This window comes from Heterostelium album (genome assembly GCF_000004825.1).
Source record: "Heterostelium album PN500 unplaced genomic scaffold PPL_scaffold12, whole genome shotgun sequence".
NCBI classification, from domain to species: Eukaryota; Evosea; class Eumycetozoa; order Acytosteliales; family Acytosteliaceae; genus Heterostelium; species Heterostelium album.
The window spans coordinates 614,160-640,569 of record NW_008805074.1 but is presented as its reverse complement, the minus strand read 5'-3'; the positions used below and the strand labels follow the sequence as shown (position 1 = coordinate 640,569).

Here is a 26,410-nt window from a genome sequence, read left to right as displayed (position 1 = left end):
AACAAACCCAAAAAATTTCAACTTTTTTAAATTGTAAATTGATGACAGATCTAACTTAAAAGTCATATTTTAAGTTATAATAATATAATACATTAACAATAATCAATAAATGCCACGCATCTTCTTCCACTTTATTTGTCAAAATTAAATAAAAATCTATTTAATTTCAGATAATGGTTTAAATTTGACACAAAAAGTCGAGAAATCCAATGTGTGTAGTTTGAATTGCAGAGCATTTTCGGTTAGGTTTGAAATAACCTTGGATTTCAAATTTTCTGGCACCACACTTTTTTTAGATTTTTACAATTTTTTTTTTTTTTTGCTCTCTGATGAGAATACCCATCTTGTATATCGTCAACACATCATGCAGAGCCCAAAACATCAAAAATATCAAAAACTTTTATTTTTGTTTGGATGCGCTGTAAAATTAGATGCGTCAGCTCTGATCAAATTAAAAACAAAGACCTCCACCCCAAAAACAATCCTGTCGTCAACAAAACAATTCATATTTTTTTGCAAATTTTATCGAAAAACAAAAACTTAATTTTATTTGTGGTTTTTATTTTATCCAAAACAAAACAAAAAAAAAGCAACACAACACAAAACACAACGGTTATGCAATGCAAGAGGGGAAGTTTAATGAGACCTTTTTTTTAATCATTTTTTTGGCTGGATTCCTTTATTTTGCACTTATTCTTTTGGCGACGCTATTCAAAGTATCTATTTTACACAATCAAAAACAAAATCATTTAATTGCACCATCCACACCACACACACATATATATATACACATATATATATATAAATAATAAATAAATATTTATTTGTATTTATAATAAACCTTATTTATATTTTTTGTACACAAAAAAAAACAACAACAGCAATAAGAATCCATACCTGTATTATATATTTCAAAAAGTGGAACAGTAATAAAATCACACTCATATAATCAATCAAAAACAGATAATGTAAATATTCAATTCCAAAATAAAATAAAATAAAAATAAATAAAAATCCAAATTCTAAATCGAACACACACAATCAATCAATTTAACAGCACACACACACTCAACATCCACATACTATTTACAGATAATCATACCATACCAATTCATGTCAAATAATATCAGATTAGACACGATGTAATTGCAATAATTGAATAGAATTGAATTACAAAAAATGATATAGTTTACAATTACATTGTATTTTGTACATCCATCTATTAAAATATACTAGTATTTCAATTTTATTATTTATTTATTTAAATTCAATTCGTGATTTTGATTTGCTTTTCTTTGCTTCGTTTCGTTTGGATTTTTTTTATTTTTTCGATTTAAGAATTCCTCATCAATCTAAAATCAACAATACTGTTATATCGATATAAATAATAATAAATAAATAAATAAATAATAATAATATCAAAAGTTTATATGTATTTTTTCTAATAATTTTTTTAAAAATTTTCAATCACACAGATAAGATTAAGTAAATTAGAATAAATATAACAATGAGAATTCACGTTACATTGTTATGTTTGTCATTGCTACTCGTCGTAGCAATGGCCGACGTTTATATGCATGCTCCACCAGGTAGCAACGATCGTAATCAAGAGGAAGGAACCAATCGTGACAACGCTCAACGTCTTTTCAACTCACAAAACAACGATAGAGGTGGATACTGTCGTGGTGGTATCGTCAGATGGTACGAAAAGTCCTATCTCCCAGTAGAGTGGACCTCCCAACACGGTTGTGGAAACAACCAAAACGACTGTAACGTCATTCTTCAATACATGTGCGGATCGACCAACGACCCAGCCTTGACCAACATTCGTGACGGTACCGTCACCACCACCATTCCAAACGATCCAGCTCAAGTTGCAACCATGTCTGGTTCGGAATACCAATTCGGTATGCACGAATCCTACGAATACTACAACAACTGTACCACCCGTTCGCGTAACAAGGGATTGTTCACCGCCAACCAAAACGTCCAAAACACCGCACGTTTCACTCGTCAACAAACCGGTGGAACTCAATACGGTTTCGAATGTCCAGAGGAGCGTGACTACTACCCATACTGGGCTCCATCACCATGGAAGGATATCGCCATCTTCACCGGTGACACCGACAACTGCAAGATGTACAAAGCTCAATCACAGAACGTCAAGTCCAAGTACTACTGTATGTTCCCAGGTCGTGCCACCAACAATCCAGCATCGATCGATCCAGCCGAATGTACCTCCAAGGGTGGACAATGGGTTGAACAACCATCATGGGGTATCGGAGCACCAGAGTGTTTGAAGGCCGAATGGAATCACGTCAATCACCTCGGTCTCTCCATGGACAACGGTCGTTACACCTCCTACAACTGGTCACTCCCACACCAAGGTATGGAAGACTGTATCCAATCGGACACTTGCGCATGTGTCTTGCGTATCCGTTACAATATCTCCTCCTCTGAGGTCAAGGGATTCGGAAGCAGTGCATACGACAGCCGTAACAACGGTAACAACTCACCAATCAAAAACAATCCAAACGTCCTCGTCGAAGGTCAAAACCTCACCCTCAACATCAACGAAAACCAATACGGTCGTACCTTCCAAGATCGTTCACACACTTTTGCCATCCGTCCACGTCCATCCAGCTTGAAGGATGCCAAGATCTGGAATATCATGGTCAAGGGTAAGAGAGGTAACATTCAACAAGCCTACCCAGCCATGGAATATCAATTCACTCCAAGTCAAATCACCATGAAGAAGAACGAATACGTCCACTTCCAATGGACCGGTTGCGACCACAACCCAGCTGGAAACGCTGGTAACGGTAGAAACAAATTGGATCGTTCCAACTTGGTTCAAATCCACTCACTCGGTTACGGTACTCCATTCAAGGATGACGACTACACCTCGAAGAACGCTCTCCTCACTGACCCAGCAGATCGTCTCCGTTTCGCTCAACAAGACCAAGTCGGATGCAAGTCATACGCTCAACTCATGGCCGACAACAACAACAACCAAAACGATATCGAACAAGACCCACAAAACTGTGCTTACTTGAATGCCGCTCCAAACACTTTCGATGGTGGTGTTCACAAGATGGACAGAACCGGTTCATTCTACTACATGTCCACTCGTAACCACGATTTCTCCAACCGTGATCAAAAGGGTGCTATCCACGTCACCCCATTGTTACAAACATGGCAAATCGCATTGATTGCTGTCGGTTGTACCCTCTTTGTCGGTTTGGCCACTGCTGGTGGTTCAATTGCCTACGCCAAGACTCACCCACATTCATCTGCCAACCGTTTCTTCTCCAAGGTTCCAGGTGTCAAGCGTGTCGTAGCTTAAACAGAACATCAACAATTAGAAAAATATTTAGTATAAACTGCCGATAATCAATCAACTCCACCTTCCTATATATATATCCTTATATGTATCACTCTTATTTTTCAAAAAAACCAACTTTTTTTTCCCATTCAACCATCATTCTCCGCTCCAAATAAATTTATTTCAAACAAAATGAATTTTCAAAACAGGAAATAACAAACCAAACCAGTACATTAAATAAACTTTTTTGTATATGTAATTATAATTTATTTAAATATAAAAAAATTGTGTTTATCTTTTTTTTTCTTTTTTTAAAATGTTTTTTCTCTTTTGTCTTGAGTTCTCTGTCCATAGATTTCTTCTTTATTTTTTTTTTTCAATTCTCTCATCTTGCAAAAGGTGCAGCAAACAAAATATCTATTTTTTTATTTTGATTATTTTTTTTTTTGAAATTTTGATCAAACCTTGAGACGACTTAAAGATTGCAAAACATTGCAATTGTTCCAACTTCATTAAAATACATATATTTATAAATAATGTTGTCCAAACAACTCAAATCTTTGACTTCATTGCAAAGATATTTAAATACTGCTACTTCAATCAGAGTTGCTAATTTTTCATCAAAATCAAATTATAATGGTTAGTTTTAACTTGTCTTATCTCATTTTAAGATCTTAAATATTAACTTTTTTTATTGATTCTTCTATTAATTAAATAGGATTATATGAAAAACATCAAAAGATTGCAGAGAAAAAGATGTCTCAACAAGAGATTCTTGATGTAATTAAATCAGATACTTTATTCTCTTGGAATGCTACTGGACCAGCTTCATCGAGTGCTTTGGTTATGGCAAAGGGAGAAGGTGTATATTTCTACGATCAAAATGGAAAGAAATTCATTGATTTCAACTCACAGGCTATGTGTTCCAATCTAGGTCACACCGTACCACAAGAGGTCATCACAGCAGTCAACGACCAATTAAAGTCAGCTGCCTACGCTTACCCATGCGCAATTGTCACAGAGATCAAAGCTAAGCTCTCATTGTTGTTGGCTGATTTGCTACCAGGTGATCTTGGACATCTTTTCTACACAAGTGGTGGAGCTGAATCCAATGAAACCGCCATGAGAATGGCTAGATTATATACCGGTCGTCACAAGATTCTCGCTCGTTATCGTTCGTACCACGGTGCTACACTTGGTTCGATCTCGTTGACTGGTGATCCACGTCGTTGGGCTGCAGAGCCAGCTGCATCTGGAGTCGTTCATTTCATGGATCCATTCCCATTGTCATTCAAATGGGGTGAAAACGAAGAGGAAGTCACCAAGAAGAGTCTCCAATATCTCCGTGAGGTGATTGCCTACGAGGGTGGAAAGAACATTGCCGCCATTTTCATTGAGCCCGTCACCGGTACCAACGGTATTCTCAAAGCACCACGTGGTTACCTCGAGGGAATGAGACAGATCTGCGATGAGCATGGAATTCTTATGGTTTGCGACGAAGTTATGAATGGATTCGGTAGAACCGGTGAGATGTTTGGTTTCATGAATAGCGATGGTGTCGTCCCCGATATCGTTACCATGGCCAAGGGTATCAACGGTGCCTACTTGCCATTGGGTGCTGTCGCCTGTCGTGACCATGTTGCCAACTTCTTCCAGAAGAATCCAATCGGTATTGGTTCAACCTACAACTCACATCCAGTCACTTTGGCATCTGCCTATGGAGCACTCCAATATTTCCTCAAGAATCGTGTCTTGGACAACGTCAACAAGATGGAGTCGGTCCTGATCGATTGTCTCGAACAACTCAAGGCCAAACATCCAACCGTCAAGGGATACCGTGCCCTCGGTCTCTTTGGTATCGTCGAACTCCAAAAGAACGCCAAAGGAGAGCCATTCGTTGAGTACAACGGTCCAGCTCACCCAGCCATGGGTGCACTCAAGGCGGACTTCAACGCCAACGGACTTTACACTTTGCTCAGATGGAGCAGTTTCTTCACTAACCCACCACTCATCATCAACGAAAAAGAATTAAGAGAAGGTTTCGCCATCATCGATAAAGCTTTAACAAATCTCGATAAGCATTTCGAGAAATAAATAAAAATTTGGTTTGGTGTTTTTAATATATAAACAAAATAATGGAAATAGTAGTTATTATTTTATCTATTAAAATATTATTTTATGATTCAGCAACTTTTGTGGCTTCGAGTTGTACGTTCTTGGTCGTAGAATATAAATTGACAACACTATCATCACCACCACTCACTATAAAGTCAGAGTTTACAGAGACATCGACATAGTTTACTGAACCAGTGTGAGATCTTAAAGACTTGATCAAAGGATCACCTCTCGAAATATCCCAAATTCTCACAGTACAGTCATCACCACAAGTCACCAAGAAATTGCCTTGTTTCGTCCATTTTCCAACGTTTACCATTCCATTCGTTGTGTGATCACCATAATGCTTGAGAACATGAAGAGGACGTGATGAAAATCTAATATCATAAACAAAAACGGAATTGGAATCACCTGAAGAAGATAAATGTACTCCACACGGACTTGATTTTTTATAAATAAAAGCAAGAAAATTAATAAATTAAATTGATTTAAATTATAATTATTAATTAAAAATTACCTCCATGCAAGATGATTTGGATCTACTTGTTTTGTTTTCAAAAATTCTATTGGTGCATTCTTTCTGATATCATATATACAAAGTGATTTCTTTAGATCTGTTGATCCACAGACAAAGTTTGTGAATTGTTTAGGATTCCAACTGACTGTATTGATTTCACCATCTTGATCTGTAAGTTTTCTAAAAGTTTCTGGTTTATTACAATCAACTAATACAGACTGTATTGATTTATTCGTTAGTTATAATTTTCTAACACCTTTTCTAAAGTAAAATAACATAAAGCTTGTACATACAAATCCTTTAATTGGAGCATAAGAATAAAGTGCATTTGAACAGATACCAGCCAATAAATAGTGTCTATATGAATCATATCCAAATGCCATATCAGCAATAGTTGCAGGCCATTCCGAAGTCTTCAATGCTCCATGTAAATTAACAACATTAAAATTCTTGTAGTTAATAACAAAAAAAGATCTGATTTAGAAATAATAAAGGTTGTTAATTATTTTGGTTTGTTTTTCTTATTATTTGATAAAATATATTTACTTTCTATTGGTAGCAGCTGCTAAAAATGGTTCTTGTGGATGAACTGCCATTCTTACAATTTGGTCATTCGGTACTTTGTGATGATGTAGCAATTCGGCGGTCGATGCATTCCAAATAGCAACGGAACCGTCTTCTCCCGATGTCAAAAGCTCCTCACCGTCATTCGAGAAATGACCTTCATTGCAAGTGGCATGATGAAATACCAACTTTTTAATCTCTCCTTTATCGATATCGAATAGTGTTGAATCCTGTTCAGTCATTGCCAATATTTTATTCCTATATAGTTATTTATTTAGTTTGTTGATTAATTAATAAGTAAACTATTGTTTGAATCAATTTGTAATGAAAGAAAGTAATCATACGTTTTACCAGTTGGATCTATTTTAACATCGTATACAATACTACCTCTTGAGTTGTAGCTGCTATGAAGTCCGAAATCTTCAAACTGTTTCGCCATCAAATCTTTGTTGGTGTATATTGGCTGTCTTATTTTGCCAAACTCTCTTTCCATCAGAATCGATTGCACCGATTTCTCCTTGACCGGCTTACTATATATAATCGCTGTACTAATATGTTTTCCACAATCGAAATCCTCTAGAAATCTCATACAATCAATAGGTACTCTACCAGGTAATGATCTATAACAATAAAAATATCAATATTAAATAATTATTATTACTGTTGCTATAAAACATTTTCAGTTGATCGACGATAGTTACCTGCAAATACGCTCCAATCTATGTAACGGCAGATTTCTTTCTCTGCCAATGTTTTTAAATAGTGTTTCCATTTCAAGTCTTGAGAAAGGTATGTGAAGAGGATCGCCTGTTTTCAAGAATATATTGTTTTCATAGAAATAGTGTATTCCCTTTTGATTTAGATACGCTCTGGTTTTGTGTGACATATAGGGTTTCAACGCAAGAAGTGCATCGTTTGAAAAATAAAGTGTATTGTAACATGGACTAAAATATTGACATTTGAAAGAATATCAATGAATTGAATTTCTTACAGTTAGTAATTGTTTTGTTTTGTTTCATTTGAAAAACAAAAAAAGTACAGTATCACATAACATAACATAACAAAATATAATAGATTAATCTATTGATTTAACATACTTTGCCATACTATCAGAGATTGCTTTGGGCATTTGAGAATTAATATAGCTTTTTATAAAATCATAGTTTTGTTTCTTTTATAAACAAACAAACAAACAAACAAACAAATCAAATGTTAGTTTTGATTGCATTCATATTTGAAACAGTGTAAGTGCATATTATACTTACAATATAGTTTGATGTACTGATTGTAATATCTCTAGGTATACCAAGTTGTTGTTTTAAAACAGCAAGTGTTTCTTCTAGATAACTCAATTGAAATACAGTGAGTTCCTATAGATTGATGGTTGTTAGTTAGATATATATATATATATATGTAAATAACTCTCTATATTCTCTATATTATACAAACATTGATATTTGGTAAAGGACTTGAAAATAGTTCATTTATAGGGTTTTTAAGTAGAGTTCCATTCAGACTCTTTGTTTTCTTATATACATTGATGACACGTGCACTCTTTCTTCCTAGTCTTGTCCATCCTTTGAATTTAAGTGGTTTCGGTTTTGCTATTTTGGCTGGTTTCTTATTAATTGTTGATGGCGATGAAGATGATGTTGTGGTTATTGTAGTCGTAGATGATGATGACGATGATGGTGGTGATGATGTATCAACGATGTTTATTAAATCATCATTATCTTCGTTTGATTTAGATGTTGCTGCACTTGTTCTTGTTCCTGATCTTCTTCCATTAATATTCGTATTTGTATTTGTATTTGCATTTGAATTTGTTATATTTATATTTGAATTTGAATTTGAGTTTGTAGAAGCAGAGGCTGTACTACTACTACTACTACTACTACTACTGGTTGTTGTGGTTGTAGTTGTAGTTGTAGTTGTCTCTTTTGGAGTTGAATCAATTGCCAATAACTCTGTTGATTTGAAATCATATCCCCATACCTCTCTGCTAAAGAATAGTCTTGTCAATCTGTTTTCATATATAGTTATTGTTCATAAAACAAAGAACGACAGTTAATCTATTGGTCCACCACAGTTTATAAATGAATTCGTATTAATTAAACATACGCATTTGATATCTCTTCATATTGTTTTACAGTTTGTACATAGGTTCCTACTATTTCATTTGATTCTTTTCTTTTCATATTACTATGTTGTTTCTTTACGCACAACTAAAACTACAATAATAATAGAATTCAACACAACAATGTCATTAGATTTTGAAACAACAACAAAAATAAATAAATAAACAATTAAACAAATGAAGATTAAATTATTTATGATTGTGAAAAAAAACTTCCCTCTTTTTTTGTTTTTTTTAGAAATGGGGGTTTATCAGATCTTGTCGGTCGTTTTTATCAGTCAGATAAAATGCATTTGATTATTTGATGATACTTATAAGACATATGTTATATTATTGTTGTTGTTTGAATTATTATTATTTTGTTTTGTTTTTTATTTTTTATTTTTTATTATTGTTTAGTTTCAGTGGTGTTGGCAATTGAATCTAAATATTTTTGATGATTCTTGGCTTGAGTATCAAATGCGGTTTGGAGTTTCTTGAGTTGTGATTTGGTGATTGGGTTACCTTCTTTGTCGTGGGTTGGAACTCCACGCTCGTCGAATTGTGAGTACTTGTCGGTTTCCTTCTTGAAGAGCTCTGAGGCGGGTATCTTGGAGAGTTCAAACTTCTCCTTCTCCTTTCTCTCCTTTTCCAGTTTGTCAGCGAGTTTCTTTGCTTCGATTTCCTTCTTGAGTTCCATCTCCTTCTTTAGGACCTCCTTGTCTTCGAACTTCCAGACAGAGTTGCCGGACTTGTCGTCGATCTTGACACCCAACAGCGGGAGTACTTCATCTCTGAGGTGATCACACGACTGGAGAATCTTGGAGAAGTCCTTGTTGATGGCGCTCGAACGAATTTGATTACGGAATTCGACGAGTGCATCAAGCACTGGCTTCAAGGTGTCTTCGACGTTGGCGGAACCTCCGGAACCGAATCCAATCGCTGAACCCTCGACCAAACCGAATACTCTCAGGATATGAGTGATGTAGGTGGCGATGTTGTTCAAGATGGCGAGTCTTGGGTTACGATTCTTGTCGGCCAAGTAGACGTTGGTACGCTTCACCAGGTCGTTGAGCGCGTGAATGGCGTCGGTAGTGTTGAAGTTGTCCAAGAGGAACTCGTGAACCTTCTTCTTGGTCTCGAGCAACTGGTTGTTGAGATCCTTGTCTACTTGCTCCCAGTTTTGTGCGAGTGATTGTGGTGCGTCTCTTACAATCGATTTGACGGCGTGGAAGAACTCTGTGAAGATCTTCTCGATCTCAATGACGTTGGTCATCGACTCGGTGCTGTAGTTCATTGGTTTGTCATAACGATGAATCAAAAACAACATTCTGATTTGACGCGCGGTGTATTTCTTGAGGGCGTCCTGGATGGTGATGAAATTCTTGAGTGATTTCGACATCTTGAGACCGTCGATCAACAAGTGACCGGAATGGATAAAGTAGTTGATCCACTGCTTGCATCCGTAGTGTGCTTCGGATTGGGCAATCTCATTGTCGTGATGCGGGAACTTGAGATCTTCACCACCAGAGTGAATATCGATGTTGGCACCCAAGATATCGGATGCCATAGCGGAACACTCAATGTGCCAACCTGGACGACCTTCACCCCATGGTGAGTTCCACTTTGGTTCTCCCTCCTTCGACTTCTTCCACAATGCGAAATCGTTGTTGTTTCGCTTGTCAGAGCCAGCCGAGAGAGCACCCTCACCTTCGCTATTCAACTTTTCATTGCCAACCGAAGATGGCTCCAACTTTCCATATTCATGCACCTTCATGTAGGCCTCGGTATCAAAGTAGACCGATCCATTCGATTCATAGGCAAATCCATTGGCAATAATCTTCTCAACAAAAGTGACAATCTCTGGAACGTATTCGGTTACTCTTGTCAAAGCATCTGGTGGTAATACCTACATTCAAACAACAACAACAACAAAATAAGTATTATAATTATTCCGGAGTGACGTCCGACTGACACTTTGGTGGTGGTGGTGGTTGGTCAACTTACATTCAATGCTTTCAAATCATCAAAGAAAGAGTTCTCCCATTTACGAGAGAGTTCGGTATGAGTGATACCTTGCTCTCTGGAACGAATGATAATCTTATCATCAATGTCAGTGATGTTCATGATATATTGAACATCATATCCAAGATAGTCCTTCATGATACGACGAATAATATCGAAACTGATATATGATCTAGCATGACCCATATGTGAAGCATCATAAACAGTAGGTCCACAAATATACCATGATACTGATTTTCCACCACTGATTGGTGTGAATGGTACCTTTTTTTTTTTGATAATAAAAAAAATATAGCGATTACAAGAACAAAGTTAATTATCTAAAAATTATTAACAACAACACTATCAATTATTATATTTATTTACCTTTGAGGATGTCAAACTGTTATAGATTTGAAGTTCCGATGGTTGACCAGCTGGTTTGAACCATTCTGGTTGTTCTCTCTTTTTCTTTCCTTGAAGTGTTGGTGATGTATTTCCAGACATTTCACTATCTATCTATATATTTTATTTAATAATAATATAATAATTGTTATTTTTAAAATGATGTTACAAAAAAAACAATTAATTAAACCACAACTTGTTTGTTTAAAACAAAAATAAATATTGATAAAATGATTAAATTTGAAGGTGGTGTTTAGTCAACAGTCGGTTCTTCATAAAAAAACAAAAAAAAACAAAAAAAAAAAAAAAAGGAAATAAAATTTGAATGTTGTAATTTGGTTTTAGTTATTTGTTAAATTTCAAAGAATTATTTGCATCAAGCTCGATTCACAAAACCACATTACATCTTTATCCATTTATACAACACTTGTTTTGTTTTGTTTTGTTTAAACAGCAGTATTAGTCACATCCCAGGGTAAAAGAAAAGAAAAGAAAAGAATAATTATGAAAATGTAAATAAAATACAATATACGATATTTTTCTTATATAATTTTATTATTAATCAAATCATCAAATTATAATAATAATAACTACTATAGTATATCAAATAAATATGATGAATTGATTACAAATTATGAAGTTTTAAACTTGTTAAAACATAAGAGAAAAATAAAAGGACAAGCGTTACTCAATGAATTCGTGTCGAGTGTGGTTGGCTATCTTGAGACTACACCGGCTGCCAAACAAACAGATGAAATCGTAAAGGAGACAAAAGAACTATGCAAACAAAACAAGCTTACAAAGGCAGAGACTCTTCAAATCATTAATTTAGCACCGACAACCGAGGTCGAAATACATCTTGTATGTTAAAAAACATGAAACTTACGCATCACAAAGCAGATTTAGTATTAAATACAATATACTAATCAACCATTAACATGAAAACAAAAACATAGATTGTAGAGGAAGCAGTAGAAAGATTAGATCCAGTAGCATTCACCGATGATGTTAGATTTACAATGGAGAAAGATTTAAATTTACAAACGACAACAACAACTACAACACCACCAACAGAAAATGGAAATGTTTAAAAACAACAACAACAACGACAATCAATTGATTTATATCACATTCACAAATGTATATCAAATTTATACATAAAAATTAAAATAATAATAATAATAATTATTATAATATCTATCTATATATATATTTTATTTAAATTGATAATATTGCTAGCGTTGAAATGATAGCAATTGAGAATATCTGTATGGTATATGCAGAATTACCGGAGTTACATTTTAGAGTAGTACCGGATGCACAAGTATCACAATCTTGAGTAATGGAAATACCCATTGCTTCATCTTTACAAGTAGCAACAGATGGATATTCCAAACCATCGACTTCACCTCTTGCAATCGATTTAATATAGTATGCTTTTCCATATGGTTCACCTGTACATATATCATCGAAAGTACTTTTTATTTTTTATTTTTATTAGTTAGTAAATATAATTATTAAGATTAATTGTTATTACTACACTTACAAGCATTTTTGAAGAGGTATTGTTACACATTTTGTTGAGCCAGCATTAGAGGAACATGATTGAAGTTTTTTATTTTCGCATACACCACAGAGCTCGATAGATTCTGCTGTTGATGTCATAACGATCACAGTCAAAACAAAAATAACTGTTAATAATTGTTTAAACATTTTTTTTTTTTTTTGAATGTAAACTAAACTATTTTTTATTTATTTATTTAATAATTCAGTTATATATCTGATTTACTTGTAGATTTACTACTAACTGAGTACTTTAACAACTAGTTTGGTTCTAAGGAATGATGGATGGACTAGTTGTTAAAGTAACCATCATAATCATTAGATTTAAATTCCAATCACGCCATAAACCCAGATTGAGATTTTGTTTTAGATTTGTGAGGAGGTCTTAAACCCTCTATTTTATTGTCCATAAAAACGAAAAACTAAAAAAGGTAATTTTGTTAGTGTCCCAACAAAATTCTGATTCCCTCATTTTAAAAAAAAAAAGCCTAACTTTTTAAAATATCTATATTTTTTTTCAAAAAACAATAGGATCAAATATCTTGATGAGTGCTGATTTATATACTTGATGATTAAAATTATAGCTCTGTTAAAAGGATTGCCAGTTTATTAAAAATTGGATAGTAATTCACTTTGTTCTAAGACTTTCTTTGATTTACTTGATTGACTTGATTAATTAATATGTCAAGTTTAAACGAACAAATAAATATTTGGATATTTTTAGAGAGAGAAGTGTTACAAATTTAAGTTATATTTTATTCGGAATGTTTTTGTTTTTTTTTTTGTATTTTTTTAATTGTAGAAACACATGTGATAATCTATCTTCTGTTGGTATTTCTCAATTCAATATACTCTTCGACGGTCATACTATTTTTGTTGGCATCGTTGTTTGTGTCGCCATTTAAAGATTTGATTGGTCGTTTCTTTCTCATTGGCAATGCGTTGGCGACTTTACTGACGTTGTCGGGAATCTGAATGTCCAACTCAATGCTGAGATGTATTTCTCTGAGAGTTTTCTCGACTTCTTTCTCCTTCTTGTGTTTATTCTCTGATTCACCGTTGTTGTTTTGTGAGGGCGAAAGCATCGCTGACGATGGCGATGCCGTCTGCACCTTGTTGTGCTCACCGACGACCACAGCAGAGGCACGTGTTTTTCTACGTGCGAACGGGTCGTTTTCGTTGGTCGGAGCGGTCTGGATCTGAGAGTGTTGCTGTTTGAAGTTGAAGTTCTTGTTCTTCTGATTGATTTTCAGTGCACGATCTTCGTCGGTCTTTCGCTGCTTGATGTCCATTGTCATCCTGCTGTACTCCTCGATTTGCGCGCACACCTCCTGGTACTCTTTGGAGGTCGGCTCAAAGGTGTCACGCTTGGCGATGAGCTTCGCCTTCTCAAAGGCGATATTCAGTGGTTGCTTGTTGTATTTCTGGCGTTCGGAGGCACGCTTCTCAATGTCGAGATCGGTGTAGATGTAGTCGGAGGCCTTCTTGATGTCGTTGATCTTCGACTGGATCAGCTCGGCCGAAGGCAACTCCTGGTCGGCGCGACACATGTCGGTGATCCACTTTTCGTGCTCGGACGGTGTGATCGGATTGTTCGAGACGTTCTCAATGCCAAACTCCTTCTTGGCGCCTGCATAGCTCAGTATCAGAATCTTATCGGTCTCTTTGTTCTCCACTTTGTAGAGTTTCGGTCCGACCTTCACTTCGAGAATCTCACCGATTCTGTAGATCGGATTGTTGTTGTGCTGTCCAATGACCACACGCACCAAGAACTTTGGCGCGTACTTTTCAAAGTAGGGTTGATCGACCCACTTCACCAGCATGTTACGTGAGAGACGCACTTGATTAAGCGTCTGGATATCGAGTTGCTGCAGGTACTTCTCGATCTTTCGCTTGATGCGCGATTCACGCTCCATCTCTGCTTCCTTCTCGCGAATATAGTCGTGTTCCATTTCGAACTTCTTTTGGTCTTTCTTCTCACGCTTCTGTATCATATCTTTGAGAGCTTTACTCGATTTACTGTCTTTCGATATCTCTTTTTCCGATTGTCTTCTGCTGCTGCCTCCCACTCTGTCATCGCCCCTATCTTTCTCGCGTGTAGACGACGATTCTTTCTCTCTTGACTCTTTCTCTCTTGATTCTTTCTCTCTTTCTCTTTCTCTCTCTTTTTCCTTCTCCTTTTCTCTTTCTTTTTCTTTTTCTTGTTCTACTTTATTTTTACTACTGCTACTTCCACCTTTACTCTCTAAAAGAAAACAAACAAACAAACAAAACAAAACAACAGTGTAAATTAATAAAAGAAGAAGAAGAAGAAGAATCAATGAATAGTACTAATTAACTCTCTACATACTTTCAATTTGTTTTAACTTTTGTTGTTGATCCCATCTTTCTTTTAGTTCTCTTCTCTTTTCATATCTTTCAGCAATGATATCTTCTCTCTCGAATTGCGATAACTTTGATAGTTTTATTCTGTCTTCTTCATTTTCGTACATATCCTCATCGTAACCATCGTCAAATACCTCTTCATCTGATTGTTGTTCAAAGCTATTACAATGAGTTATTAATATCGTTAATAATAAGTAATCAGATTTAATCGATATCAATTGAATATATTGTATTTAATAGCATTATAACATACTCTTTCTTTCCTCTCGTTGATTTTCCTCTTGATGAGGTTGATTTACCTCGAGTCGGTGTGTCAGACTTTGTTTTCTTGTTTGGTCTCTTCTCGGTGACCGACAATAACTGTTCATCTAAATCTTCATCATCGCTATTTCTCTTTCCTTTTGTCATGATTTTATCTATATATATATATATATATATCTATCTGTCTGTTATATTAATATAAAATATCTATAATCTTCACAGTTATATAAGTAATCAAAAATAAAATTAAATTAAATTTTTAAAAAAAAATTTTGAATTTTTTTGTTTTTTCCAACTGACACAAACATACAAACTTAAGTGAACTTACTTGCAACTACTGTATAACAACCAAACAGATAATTATTGATTCAAACTAATTATAGGAATATAAGATAAGATGAAATTAATGATTTGATTTGATTTGTTTATTAAACATTTACATTTGGTAATTATAAAAAAAAAAAAAAAAAATTGTTTAAAATTTTGTTTTTTTTTTTTTTTGTTGGTTTTTGTTTTTTTTTTAAAAAATATATGTATATAATATGATTCTATTATTCTATTCACAAGCTTCAGATGCTTGAGCAATCCATGGCGTATTATCAGTTCTCGTAGAGTTGAAATCATATTCCATCGTTGGAATTTGAATGTTCTTGATATCGGTCAACATCTTTTCAAACATGTCATTCTCTTCCTTGGTCGGTGGGCATTCCTCGTTGACATCGACAATCTTCTCATCGATATATATTCTCTCGATGATCGAATCTATCGATGACGTTCTGCTCTTGACACCACTGCTGATTCCACAATCCGACGACGACGACGTGAGCATTGGCGAACGGTAAACAGCATAGAGCACACCAGACTCATCGTCAATCTCCAAATCCAGATCTTTAAGACTCTCTTCGTCATCAATGTCAATATCAAGATCATAGTCACCAATATCATATGTATTAATATACGAAGTAGTAGTAGTTGATGTCGTTGATGTTTTAGTCATTGAGGAGGAAATGACAGTTGTTGATGATGATGTTGTAGTTGTTGTCTCATGTTCCGATTCACTAAAACATAATCTATCCAAATTGTTTTGAAGTTGATTTAAATACATTGGATCGTGAGGCAGACTATTCCATTCATTATCATCAATATTTACAAGTTGTTGTTGTTGTACTCCCTCTTCTTCTTCATCTTCTTCATTGATTTTCTCAATTTTTCTATTTGTTGTCGTTCCAAATTGACGGAATAGTTGATCTTGTATCAGTCTGATTCTATTCTTACGGTAACGTCTAAAGTGTTTCTCCATTTCGATTCTCCATTTCCATTTGTAGAGGTACTTTAGATTGATCTCCCAGTCCTCGGGTTGACGGAACCAATCGTCGATCGATTCCACACGAGGTCTAGTTTCAAACTGACTTAGCGATATAAATTGCTGTTGTATATATAGGTTTTGTTGTTGTTCGAGTTGTTCTTCGGCGCTGTTGTTCAGGTGGTGTATAGGTGGTTCATCGTCGTCGCCGTCTTTCTCTTGGAGACCGTCCATTTCCTCGTGGAGCATCTTTTGTTGCTGCAGATCAAAGTGCGACGTTCCGACATTGACAGTACCATTGAGCAGTTCATAGTAGGAGCTGGACTTCTTTATAGGTTTTCTGAATGGACTCGAGTGGTTTGGATGACTATTGAATTTACTGACAGACTTTGTCTCCATTAATGACAGGTTACTATTATTACTATTACTATCACTATTATTATTATTATTATCGTTGTCTATTTTAATATTTTTATTATTTCCTAATTTCTTTTTTAATTTATTTTCTAGTTGTAGTTGTTTTTTCTTTAGTTGACTTTGTTTATTTCTTCTATTTGGATGTGTTTTTAATGGTGATAATAAAGATGATAAGGAAGAAGTGGAACTATTATTACTACTATTATTATTATTATTGTTTCCACTATTTACTTTATTTAAAATTGATTTAAGTTTAGATATTATTATTTTCTCTTCTTGATACTTCATATTATAATTTAGTTTTTAGAAATCTAAATTCTGAAATTAATAGAATTTAATTAATAAATTAATAAAAATATTAAATTAAAGGATAAAAAAAACCAAAATGAATTGGAATTTAAATAAATAAATAAAATAAAATAAATAAATAATTAAATGATATAAATGCCAATGAAATAAATAAAAAATTATTTTTATTGGTTTTTACAAAGTTTTAGATTTCCAATATTAAATAAAAAAAAATTGTCAAAATAACAACAACAATAATAAATAATTAATTAACCAAAACAATAGAATAAAACAAATAATTAATATTATGAATTTAAAAGATAGATAAAAATAAAATTGAAAATTGATATTTATTAGTTATTTTAAAATTTGTTAGTGTTTGTTATAAATGGTGTAGTTTAAAAAAAATTATCCTGGTTTTTTTTATAACTTATAACTTTTAAAACAAATAATATTGAATTGCAAACATTGATATTTATATTGAATTTAAAATGGTGCTATGATGATGATGTGTTCAATTTAATTATTGTGGATATGATTGTTATTAATTAAATTTAATTAAAAGATATAAGTTTAAAGTAAGCAGAGGGTAAACAATTTAATATTTTAAAGTTGGATGGTGTGTTAACAACTAAACTATTAATTCGCTCTCTCTCTCCCTCAAAATTTATTAGAATCGATTATAATAATATCAAAGTTAATGTTAGAGTTGTTGTTTGAACCATAGGTATAAATTCTACCAAAATCCCTTCAGATTTAAAAGATGGTTTGATATTATTTTATAGTATGGTTTTGTTGTCTTTTTTTGAAAAAGTGGCACATACATACAGAATTGGAAAAGCCATTGTTGAACGTTTTTTGAAAAAGAAGAGCCAACACTGTTGTAAATCTTTAAAATACAAAAACATCCATGATTTTATTTCTATCCATTATTATAATGAGAATGACCGAGTGTTTTATTACCAGGTATATTTAAACAAATCAATATGTTATTGATCCATTTATATTATTTAAAAACACCAAAGTAATTATATTGATGTAGTTTTTATAAAATGAGCAATAATATCTTCTTATGATAGAAACAAAGAAAGAATTATTTATAATAAAAGAACAATAGAAATAACAAACAAATAATATTGAAAGTGGAGAACAAAAATTATATCTTTCATTATAAATATACAGATGATCTAGATAATATTTCTATTTTTGATCGACTTTTGAATACAATCATTTCTTTCAATCATTCCAAAAGTCTCATTATCTTTATTGATGAAAATATAATTCAAAAATTACAACAACTCTTAAGAATGATTTATCAAACCATCAGATTTCAAACACACATTTTCCAAAGTGGTAGAAAAAAATGATAAATATTGGATTTTTTTAAAAGGTGTTTTTGTGGTGGTATTGGTTATAAAAGTGTGTTTAAGTGTTAGTGTGTTTGTCAAAATAGACATGAAAAATGGATATAAACAATTGATTAAGATTGGCGTATGATACATAGAAATAAAGAGAAATATGAATAAAGTAATAAGAATATCAATAAAAATAAAACAAAAAACAAAATAAAATAAGATATTGATTATTGATTTATTGATATTGATTGATTGATTGTTTTAATTATTTTTAGTAAAACTATACTTACATAATATGATTAATGTTATAATCTTTTTTAATTTTAATTTTAATATTAATAAAAAATGATTCTTATCTTTTTATCTACTAGATAAATTAAAATTTGCAAAAAGTTAAAAAGTTTTGAAGTTGCAAAAAATAAAATTGAAAGTTTGTTATTTATTTTACTGTATGGTAATAGATACTATTCTAGTATTATATAAAATTGTATTGTTATAATAGGAATGAATATGCAGGTCAAAATTTTGATCCAAAAGAAAAAGGTTCGTTCAGCTGACTATTGATTATATATGTTTATTCCTTTTTGTCAAAACAACAATAAAAACAATTCATTAATTTTAATAATGATTCGTTATTGGAGCAATAAAATTAATTAAAATTTTAAATGAGCTTGTAATTGTTTTCATTGAATTGGAAAAAATAAAAGCAATAAAAAAAATTCAACTTTCAATCTTGTTTGAGATGATGCAAAAATTCGATACCTTAATATATGGTAAACAATTTTTTTTTTAGTTTTTTCATTAAATAAAAAACCTACTTTAATTTATAAAATTTGCAAATTTTACTAAAATGGTAAGTTTGTTTTTTTTTTTTGATAGCCTGGGTCAATTAAAATTTTTTTTTATATTTTATTATTATTTATTTTATTGAAGATACATTTTTTTGATAACCACACATCACACAAATTGTTTTCTCATGATTACTTTATTAAGAAATTTTATAACCTAGTTTGTTGACCTCTTCCAATGCCTAACAAAGTTTTGAAATAAGATTCATAATCTTTAAAATAATAAATTTCATTTTTGTTTATTTTTATTTATTAAATTTAATCAACATTTTCAACTTGATGTTGTTCGTTTTTGTTTTTTTTGTATGATAAATTTATCTTTGATGGTTCGGTAGATTTCAATATTTGTTTGATTTTCAATGTTTAACAGATTTAGCCTTTCCATGAAAGATTTGTTTTTTGCAACTAAAAAGGAAAATTGTTTTGGATAGTAGGATGAAAAAAAGTTTAAATGTTTCTGGGATATTATGAGTATTCGAAAATGATTTAAAAAAAGATAGAATATTTAGATTTCTGATATGATTGTTTGTGTGTCAATATGTTGGTTGTCCATTGAAGATGTTGATCATCGAGATTGAAGAGTGTAAGTTTGTTTATAGTTGTGTTGGCTGAATGCATCGTATAAAATGATTCATCGAGTATATCATTTCATATTTCAGTCTTGAAAGGGTTGTGTTCAATGCTTATGATTGAACAAAACAATCTGTTACCAAATCGAAAAACGATTGTTCTCTTATCTTGTGGTACAATAGTTTGACAATGAAAATTTTTTGTTGTTTGATAATCTCTGACAAAACTCTATCCAACCATCGGTTTGATTATTGTTAGATATCATTGGTTTAATGTCCTCTATTATAGGTACAACTGCAACGACAAAGGTCTTCGTTTTCATCGTATCCAAACAAACTGAGTATCGCCGCAGCTTTGAAAGATTGAACTTGATCGTTCACAATCAACTATAACTCTTTGATATAGACGAAATCTTCACGACTGATTTCAATTGATTTGAGAGATTTGATCGCAAAGAGTTATGAATTTTGGTTGACTACCAATGAGAAATAATTAAATAGAGTTAAAATCAACACTATTTTTTTTTTAAAAACGAAAAAAAAATCAATGAGGCCTGTTATGGTTAACTGTTATGACTCTTCACCATTTTTTTTTGTGCAAAAAAACAATTGTGAAATTGTGCAGAACCTCGGTTTCCTAACTATTATTTAATTTGTTTTTGTTCATATTCCTAAAAAAAAACCTATTTAATGACTAAATTATATCTCTTATTGAATTCTTTTACAATTATCTTTATAATACTATCGTTTACTTAATTAATCCATCAAAAGAAAAAAGATAAAGAAAATGAAAAACAATTGAAGAATCAAAAAATTTTTTATTTAGATTCTAAGCTCAACAAAGATGGAATCTGTAGATTTATATTTTGGTTTTTGTTTATACATATTTAATACTGAAGACACTATCTTATGAAAGATATCAACGATTTGATAGAATTCTTCTTGATCTTCTTTGATTTGAAGAGTTGGAATGAATTTTTGAATGATGAGGTTTTCATGAATAAAGTATTGTTCAAAGCAATCATCCAGTTCTTTTTCAACGAATTCAAGACATTCTTGATCAGTCCAATTGTTTTGAGTTTTCATAAAATGGAAACTATTCATTCTTACATCATTTTCTTTAAGTTCCTTTTCATAGGAGAAAACATCATTGTATAGAGCACAGATTCTTCCAGCTTGTTCCTTTAAACATTTCCAAAGTGGGTCAAGAAGAATATTAGAGTTTAATCTTTTCATTGTGAATAAAACACCAATACCAAAATTTGGTGTTACTCCAATGTTTAGATTTCTCATATTATAATATAAGTTCATACTCATGTCACCATTTAATTTCTATAATAAAAATAAAAATTATTAATAAATAACTTGTCCTTTTTATTAATTTAAAAATAAAATAAATAGATACCTTTATATTTTGCCATGGCATTAAACCGTTAAAATAATCAATGAATACATTTCTGAATTGATTTAATACTGGATTTTGATTTCCAAATCTTACTTCTAGATTCTCAAAAAAATAAATCAAATCTCTTTCAAGTGGTGTTGGTTCATCTTCGAGTTTTCCAAATCTAACTATATTGATAGCTCTATTGATTTGTTTCATTCCAATTTCCGGTTCATTGGTATCAATAAGGTCATCGAAAACATTCGCGAAAATAAAGAAATGTGTTCCCAATTCTATAGCCTCTTGATCTGCTAATGGCCACATATTTCTTACAAACTTTGAAATTCCTGTAAACCACGGTCTATATTTTTCACTATTTTCATCATTTAATAAACCAAATTGTTCCATTTTTTCAAATACTATTTCTGTGGGATCAAATGAGTTCATATATATACTCCAACTCTTTGGAGTTTTATCAATAATTTTTTGTAATGACAACATTTAATTATATTTTGTTTGAATTAAAAAAATATTGAAAATTGGAATTATAAAAAAATAAACTATTTTTTTGAATTTATAGTTGGGTTTTCTCTTACAAATATTAAACTAAAATTATTATTACTTAATATATTATACTCATATAATACTTATGAGTATCTTATTGAAGAATTCTATTTTTTTATATATCTACAAACTTGTTGTAAACCCACTTTTTTTTTTACATTAATTTGTCATAATTACTTATTAAAGATTTTTCAATGACAAGTGTATAATAAATCTAACCTTAGATAGAAAGGATAAATAGTTTTATTAAAGAAATATTTTGAACAATTTATATGTGTAACATATTTTTATTTTGTTCCTTGTCCAAACTATTAAAATTTGTTAAGCAAGTTTTGCAACCTCTTATTATTGCAATAATAAGAGGTTGCAAAAACAAAGATATGAATTAAATTGATTTATTCTTTAGAGTTGAACAAAGATGGAGATTCATTAATAAAATATTGTTAAAAAAAAATTGGTCAGGTCAATGGTTATGAGTTTTCATAAAATCAAAACTATTGATTCTTATATCATTTTCTCTTAGTATCTTTTCATATGGGAACACATCATTATAAAGAGATATTTTTGATTTATTTAGAACAAAGAGCAGATGATTCGACAAGATTCTTCTATGAAATTGTAGAACTTAACGCTATTGATTGAAACTGAAAAGTTAATTAATAAAATATATTTATTGTGTAAATATAAGTTTTATATTTGTGTTATTTAATTTTATAGGTTGGGTTTTTTTTTGCAAACAATAACAATTATAATTATAATTTCACATTTTTTAATTTTTATTTACTTTTTTTATTAAAGAAGTTCTAAGCAATGATATTAGTTTGTATAGATAGAGAAGATACAAACTAATTCAGAGTTATGATAACTGTAGTATGTATAGAGCTATTTTGGTTAATCAATGGATAGATCTATTTAGTTACTAAAAAAGAACAATAAATAGGTGTAGATTATTATTAATAACGATTGAATTCATTTCGAAACTAGGGAATACATAGGGAGAGAATCACAACGCAAGCAGCAGCATTCGTGTTTATTGGCTTGCTCTTTTACCTCCACTAAAAGCAGTCATTCTCGACATACCAAAAGGGAAGCTCTATTTCATTGTAGACATCACAAAGGAGATAAATATCAGTGTAGATACAGCTAACAGATAAGATATTACTACTCAAAGAATTCAATTCCAAAAGAGATGGGAGAGTGTGTTTATATGTGTAATGCCAATACCAACACCAAGCAATAGTTGGTCTATGCTGCACTGTTCAACGATACAATAGGTAGTGGCTCGTACGCCAGCTTCCCTTTTGTCGATGCAGACTCTTCTCAATGAATATCTTGGATTAGTTGCTCCAAGTAAACACCGCAGTATTCTATTCAAAGTTTCTGTTAACTATTTGGTGGTGGAACCCGTATAATTATGCGGTAACGTATCAGGTTGGTTTGTTTGATGATTTATGACAACAACAGTATATATACAATCAATAATAGTTATAGAGATGATAGAAACGAGTTTATGTTTAGATATACTAGAATGTGTAAATTCGACTGCAATCTACCACGATTAATTGTTGTATAGATCAGTAAATACTGCAGTAAAACAATGTCAAGATATAAACAATCACCAGACAACATTCAACTCCAAACAAACTTATTTCCATTTTAATCATTTAAATAACTTAGAAATAGGAATTAATGTGAATAGACAATTTAATTTTAAAGAATAAAAGATTTATTAAACATTTGCCGATTAATTAACAATCTAGATTGTTAAACTCTATAATGAATTTATTTCGACACATGAACTTCTCATGGTAAAAATAGATTGTGTAATTAATATCCCAAAGTCTTTTGAATATACATTTGAAAGAATATTCACAATCAGGAGGATCAACGTAAAATATTAAAATTAATTATTTCTTTTTATTAATCTTATCTTATTAAAATATATATTCTTCGGGTTTTTCTTGATTGAACAATCAATATTTGATGTACCATAAAGTAAATCTTCGATTAATATATTTTCTACAGTCTCGATTAATCGATTAAAATTAAATTTGACTAGTATGATTTTACGACATGCTATTTGACCATCGAAAGTTGTAATCAATTCTTTGATCAATTCTTTTCGAACTTGGATATTACCATCCAGATCTTCAGAATTATACCAATGTGGAATTATATATGATTCAATGTCAAGACTGTTGATATGATTGTTGAATTTCAATATGTTGGTTGTCCATTGGAGATGTTGGCTATTGAGATTGAAGAGTGTAAGTTTGTATATCGTTGTATTTCTATTGTTTGAAAACATCGTGTAAAATGATTCATCAAGAATATCACATGATATTTCAAGTCTTGAAAGAGTTGTGTTCAATGCTAAAGATTGAACAAAGCTATCTGATACTAACTTCAATATAGATTGATCATCTATCTTGTGTTCCGAGCAAAAGTTTGACAATTTAAGATGTTTCAATGTTTTGTTTTTTGATAGCCTCTGACAAAACTCTATCCAATCATCGGTTTGATTGTTGTCAGATATCATTTGTTCATAGTCATTGTCAACACTATTCTCAATACATCTACAAGTCCAACCTAGATCTTCGTCTTCATCGTATCCAAACATACTGAGTATCGATGAACATCTGAACGATTCAAGATGATCGTTCATAGCCAACTTTAACTCTTTGATATCAACGTAATCAAAGTCACTGATATCGATGGATTTCAGTGATTCGATTGCAAAGAGCTCGTCATGTGCAATATGATTGTTGTCACCATCTTCATCATAGGCTCCTTCGTAGTCAAAGTATATCTTGTTGACACGCCACTGTTCTGTCGGTTCGAAATCATATCCATCACCACAATATCCCAAGTCTCGGGTAACCAATGTCACACGCTCTAAAACCGAATAGTCGAGATCAAAAAGCGATACCTCCTTGGCGTATTGATTGAAATACAATCGAATTTTGAATGATGGTTTGCGTTTAATGATATTTCTTATTAGATTAATGTCACCAGTGAATATATACAATCGTTCGAGATTGCTAAACTTTGAAAGAAGCTCGAACATCTCTGACGCTTCATCACGTGTGTATTTGCGGACTTCATAACAATATAAAGTTTTGATGCTATTGAGCTGATATAGAGAACGACTGTTTGAAAGATAACCAACCGAAGTTTGCAAATCTAGATATGTACTTTCATTGGAAGGGTATCTTAATATAAATTCAGTAAGGAACGTATTTGATATGATATTACACCATTCTTTACAAACGAAAGCATAATTGAATAATTCTTTGTTTATAGTGAATGGTTTGTTTGTTGAATTGTATCGACCACCATTGACAAAAACCCAGTATTTAAAATTAGTTTTGATATTCTCTCGGCCAACTAATGCAAGTCTAATTATTTTCTGAAGAATGACTTTCGATTGTATCGTTGGATTACTACTACTTTTACTAAGACTAAAACTATTATTAATATTGTTATTTTTATCTTGATTTAACATTTTCAATGAAGTTTTAGCTATTTAAAATAAATAATGAATAATATTGAATAATATTTAATATTTAATTAAAAATAATGATTGTTTTTTTTTTTGTTTTTTTGATTGAAGACCATACGATTTTTTAACAAAAAAATTCAGATATTTTTAATTAAGAGCTTGAAATGAATAGTTTTTTAGTTTTTATATAATTGTTTTTTTTAATCTATTCTATCAAATAAAATCAGCTCTTCTTTTTATAACACCAGCAAGAATAACAAAATAGAAACAGTTCTTAAATGTAAATTCTATACAATTACTTTGTCACATGTAAAAATCAAATGCTGATATACTAAAAAATCACTATTAAGTTTTTTGTCATTGTAATCATCCTTTTTTATTTTTTAAAAATTATTATTTAATATTTAATAAATAACAATTAGAGGATAAAGTAGATAGAGAAGAAGCATACCAATATAAAATGTCAGTGAATTTAATAGTAGTTTGTAGTACTAATTTGACTAGCTAGTCAATGATTAAATAACACAAGGCTTTGTATCTAAATATTAAATACTCTTTTTTTATTTATCAGGTAGATTAAGAAATAACGATTGAATAAATACATTCTAATACTGTTTGTTATGAAAACTGTAAGATCTTATAATTACAGTTAGTTTTATAACTGGTAGTGGGTTAACAACCAACAACAGCAGTATTGGTGTAGATTATTATGCTTATACTAAAAGCAGTCATACTCTACAGACTAATAAAAAAGAAGAATCTTTGCTCATTCATCATACGCATTACAGAAAATAGATATATGTCACTGTACTTACAGTCCACCCGATAAGAATGTAACTCAAGAATTCATTTCCAAAGAGAGTGAGAGAGTATGTGTAATGACAATTCCAACACCACTACAACGATCTATGCTGTACTTATTGGT

At 31.6% G+C, this 26,410-nt stretch overlaps 10 protein-coding genes across 10 annotated transcripts; 3 read left to right on the top strand and 7 right to left on the bottom strand.

The window, feature by feature from the left end:
• Positions 1-1,507: 1,507 nt before the first annotated feature.
• DD3-3 (uncharacterized protein) lies at positions 1,508-3,346 on the top strand (the record flags this gene model as incomplete). Its single annotated transcript, XM_020580993.1, has 1 exon — positions 1,508-3,346. The coding sequence occupies one exon, from the start codon at positions 1,508-1,510 to the stop codon at positions 3,344-3,346; it is 1,839 nt and encodes a 612-aa protein (XP_020428578.1).
• Positions 3,347-3,861: 515 nt separating this feature from the next.
• On the top strand, positions 3,862-5,419 carry PPL_10210 (aminotransferase class-III; the record flags this gene model as incomplete). Its single annotated transcript, XM_020580992.1, has 2 exons — positions 3,862-3,964; positions 4,044-5,419. The coding sequence occupies 2 exons, from the start codon at positions 3,862-3,864 to the stop codon at positions 5,417-5,419; spliced, it is 1,479 nt and encodes a 492-aa protein (XP_020428577.1).
• Positions 5,420-5,501: 82 nt separating this feature from the next.
• PPL_10209 (WD40 repeat domain-containing protein) lies at positions 5,502-8,719 on the bottom strand (the record flags this gene model as incomplete). Its single annotated transcript, XM_020580991.1, has 9 exons — positions 5,502-5,880; positions 5,958-6,175; positions 6,251-6,431; positions 6,504-6,779; positions 6,866-7,141; positions 7,619-7,692; positions 7,787-7,891; positions 7,971-8,544; positions 8,643-8,719. The coding sequence occupies 9 exons, from the start codon at positions 8,717-8,719 to the stop codon at positions 5,502-5,504; spliced, it is 2,160 nt and encodes a 719-aa protein (XP_020428576.1).
• A 327-nt stretch (positions 8,720-9,046) lies between these two features.
• On the bottom strand, positions 9,047-11,148 carry cysS (cysteine--tRNA ligase; the record flags this gene model as incomplete). The annotated part of the gene is made up of 3 exons (XM_020580990.1): positions 9,047-10,546; positions 10,645-10,926; positions 11,029-11,148. The coding sequence occupies 3 exons, from the start codon at positions 11,146-11,148 to the stop codon at positions 9,047-9,049; spliced, it is 1,902 nt and encodes a 633-aa protein (XP_020428575.1).
• Positions 11,149-11,550: 402 nt separating this feature from the next.
• Positions 11,551-12,137, top strand: rpc9 (RNA polymerase III subunit; the record flags this gene model as incomplete). The annotated part of the gene is made up of 3 exons (XM_020580989.1): positions 11,551-11,558; positions 11,646-11,907; positions 12,003-12,137. The coding sequence occupies 3 exons, from the start codon at positions 11,551-11,553 to the stop codon at positions 12,135-12,137; spliced, it is 405 nt and encodes a 134-aa protein (XP_020428574.1).
• Positions 12,138-12,264: 127 nt separating this feature from the next.
• On the bottom strand, positions 12,265-12,759 carry PPL_10206 (uncharacterized protein; the record flags this gene model as incomplete). The annotated part of the gene is made up of 2 exons (XM_020580988.1): positions 12,265-12,523; positions 12,593-12,759. The coding sequence occupies 2 exons, from the start codon at positions 12,757-12,759 to the stop codon at positions 12,265-12,267; spliced, it is 426 nt and encodes a 141-aa protein (XP_020428573.1).
• Positions 12,760-13,218: 459 nt separating this feature from the next.
• Positions 13,219-15,402, bottom strand: PPL_10205 (uncharacterized protein; the record flags this gene model as incomplete). The annotated part of the gene is made up of 5 exons (XM_020580987.1): positions 13,219-13,276; positions 13,462-13,764; positions 14,488-14,854; positions 14,960-15,153; positions 15,248-15,402. 5 exons carry the CDS (start codon positions 15,400-15,402, stop codon positions 13,219-13,221), a joined length of 1,077 nt encoding a protein of 358 aa, XP_020428572.1.
• A 409-nt stretch (positions 15,403-15,811) lies between these two features.
• On the bottom strand, positions 15,812-18,108 carry PPL_10204 (uncharacterized protein; the record flags this gene model as incomplete). Its single annotated transcript, XM_020580986.1, has 2 exons — positions 15,812-17,174; positions 18,092-18,108. The coding sequence occupies 2 exons, from the start codon at positions 18,106-18,108 to the stop codon at positions 15,812-15,814; spliced, it is 1,380 nt and encodes a 459-aa protein (XP_020428571.1).
• A 2,749-nt stretch (positions 18,109-20,857) lies between these two features.
• On the bottom strand, positions 20,858-21,827 carry PPL_10203 (uncharacterized protein; the record flags this gene model as incomplete). Its single annotated transcript, XM_020580985.1, has 2 exons — positions 20,858-21,367; positions 21,441-21,827. The coding sequence occupies 2 exons, from the start codon at positions 21,825-21,827 to the stop codon at positions 20,858-20,860; spliced, it is 897 nt and encodes a 298-aa protein (XP_020428570.1).
• A 1,068-nt stretch (positions 21,828-22,895) lies between these two features.
• PPL_10202 (uncharacterized protein) lies at positions 22,896-26,255 on the bottom strand (the record flags this gene model as incomplete). The annotated part of the gene is made up of 5 exons (XM_020580984.1): positions 22,896-22,902; positions 23,064-23,126; positions 24,146-25,505; positions 25,902-25,989; positions 26,220-26,255. The coding sequence occupies 5 exons, from the start codon at positions 26,253-26,255 to the stop codon at positions 22,896-22,898; spliced, it is 1,554 nt and encodes a 517-aa protein (XP_020428569.1).
• Positions 26,256-26,410: the final 155 nt, after the last annotated feature.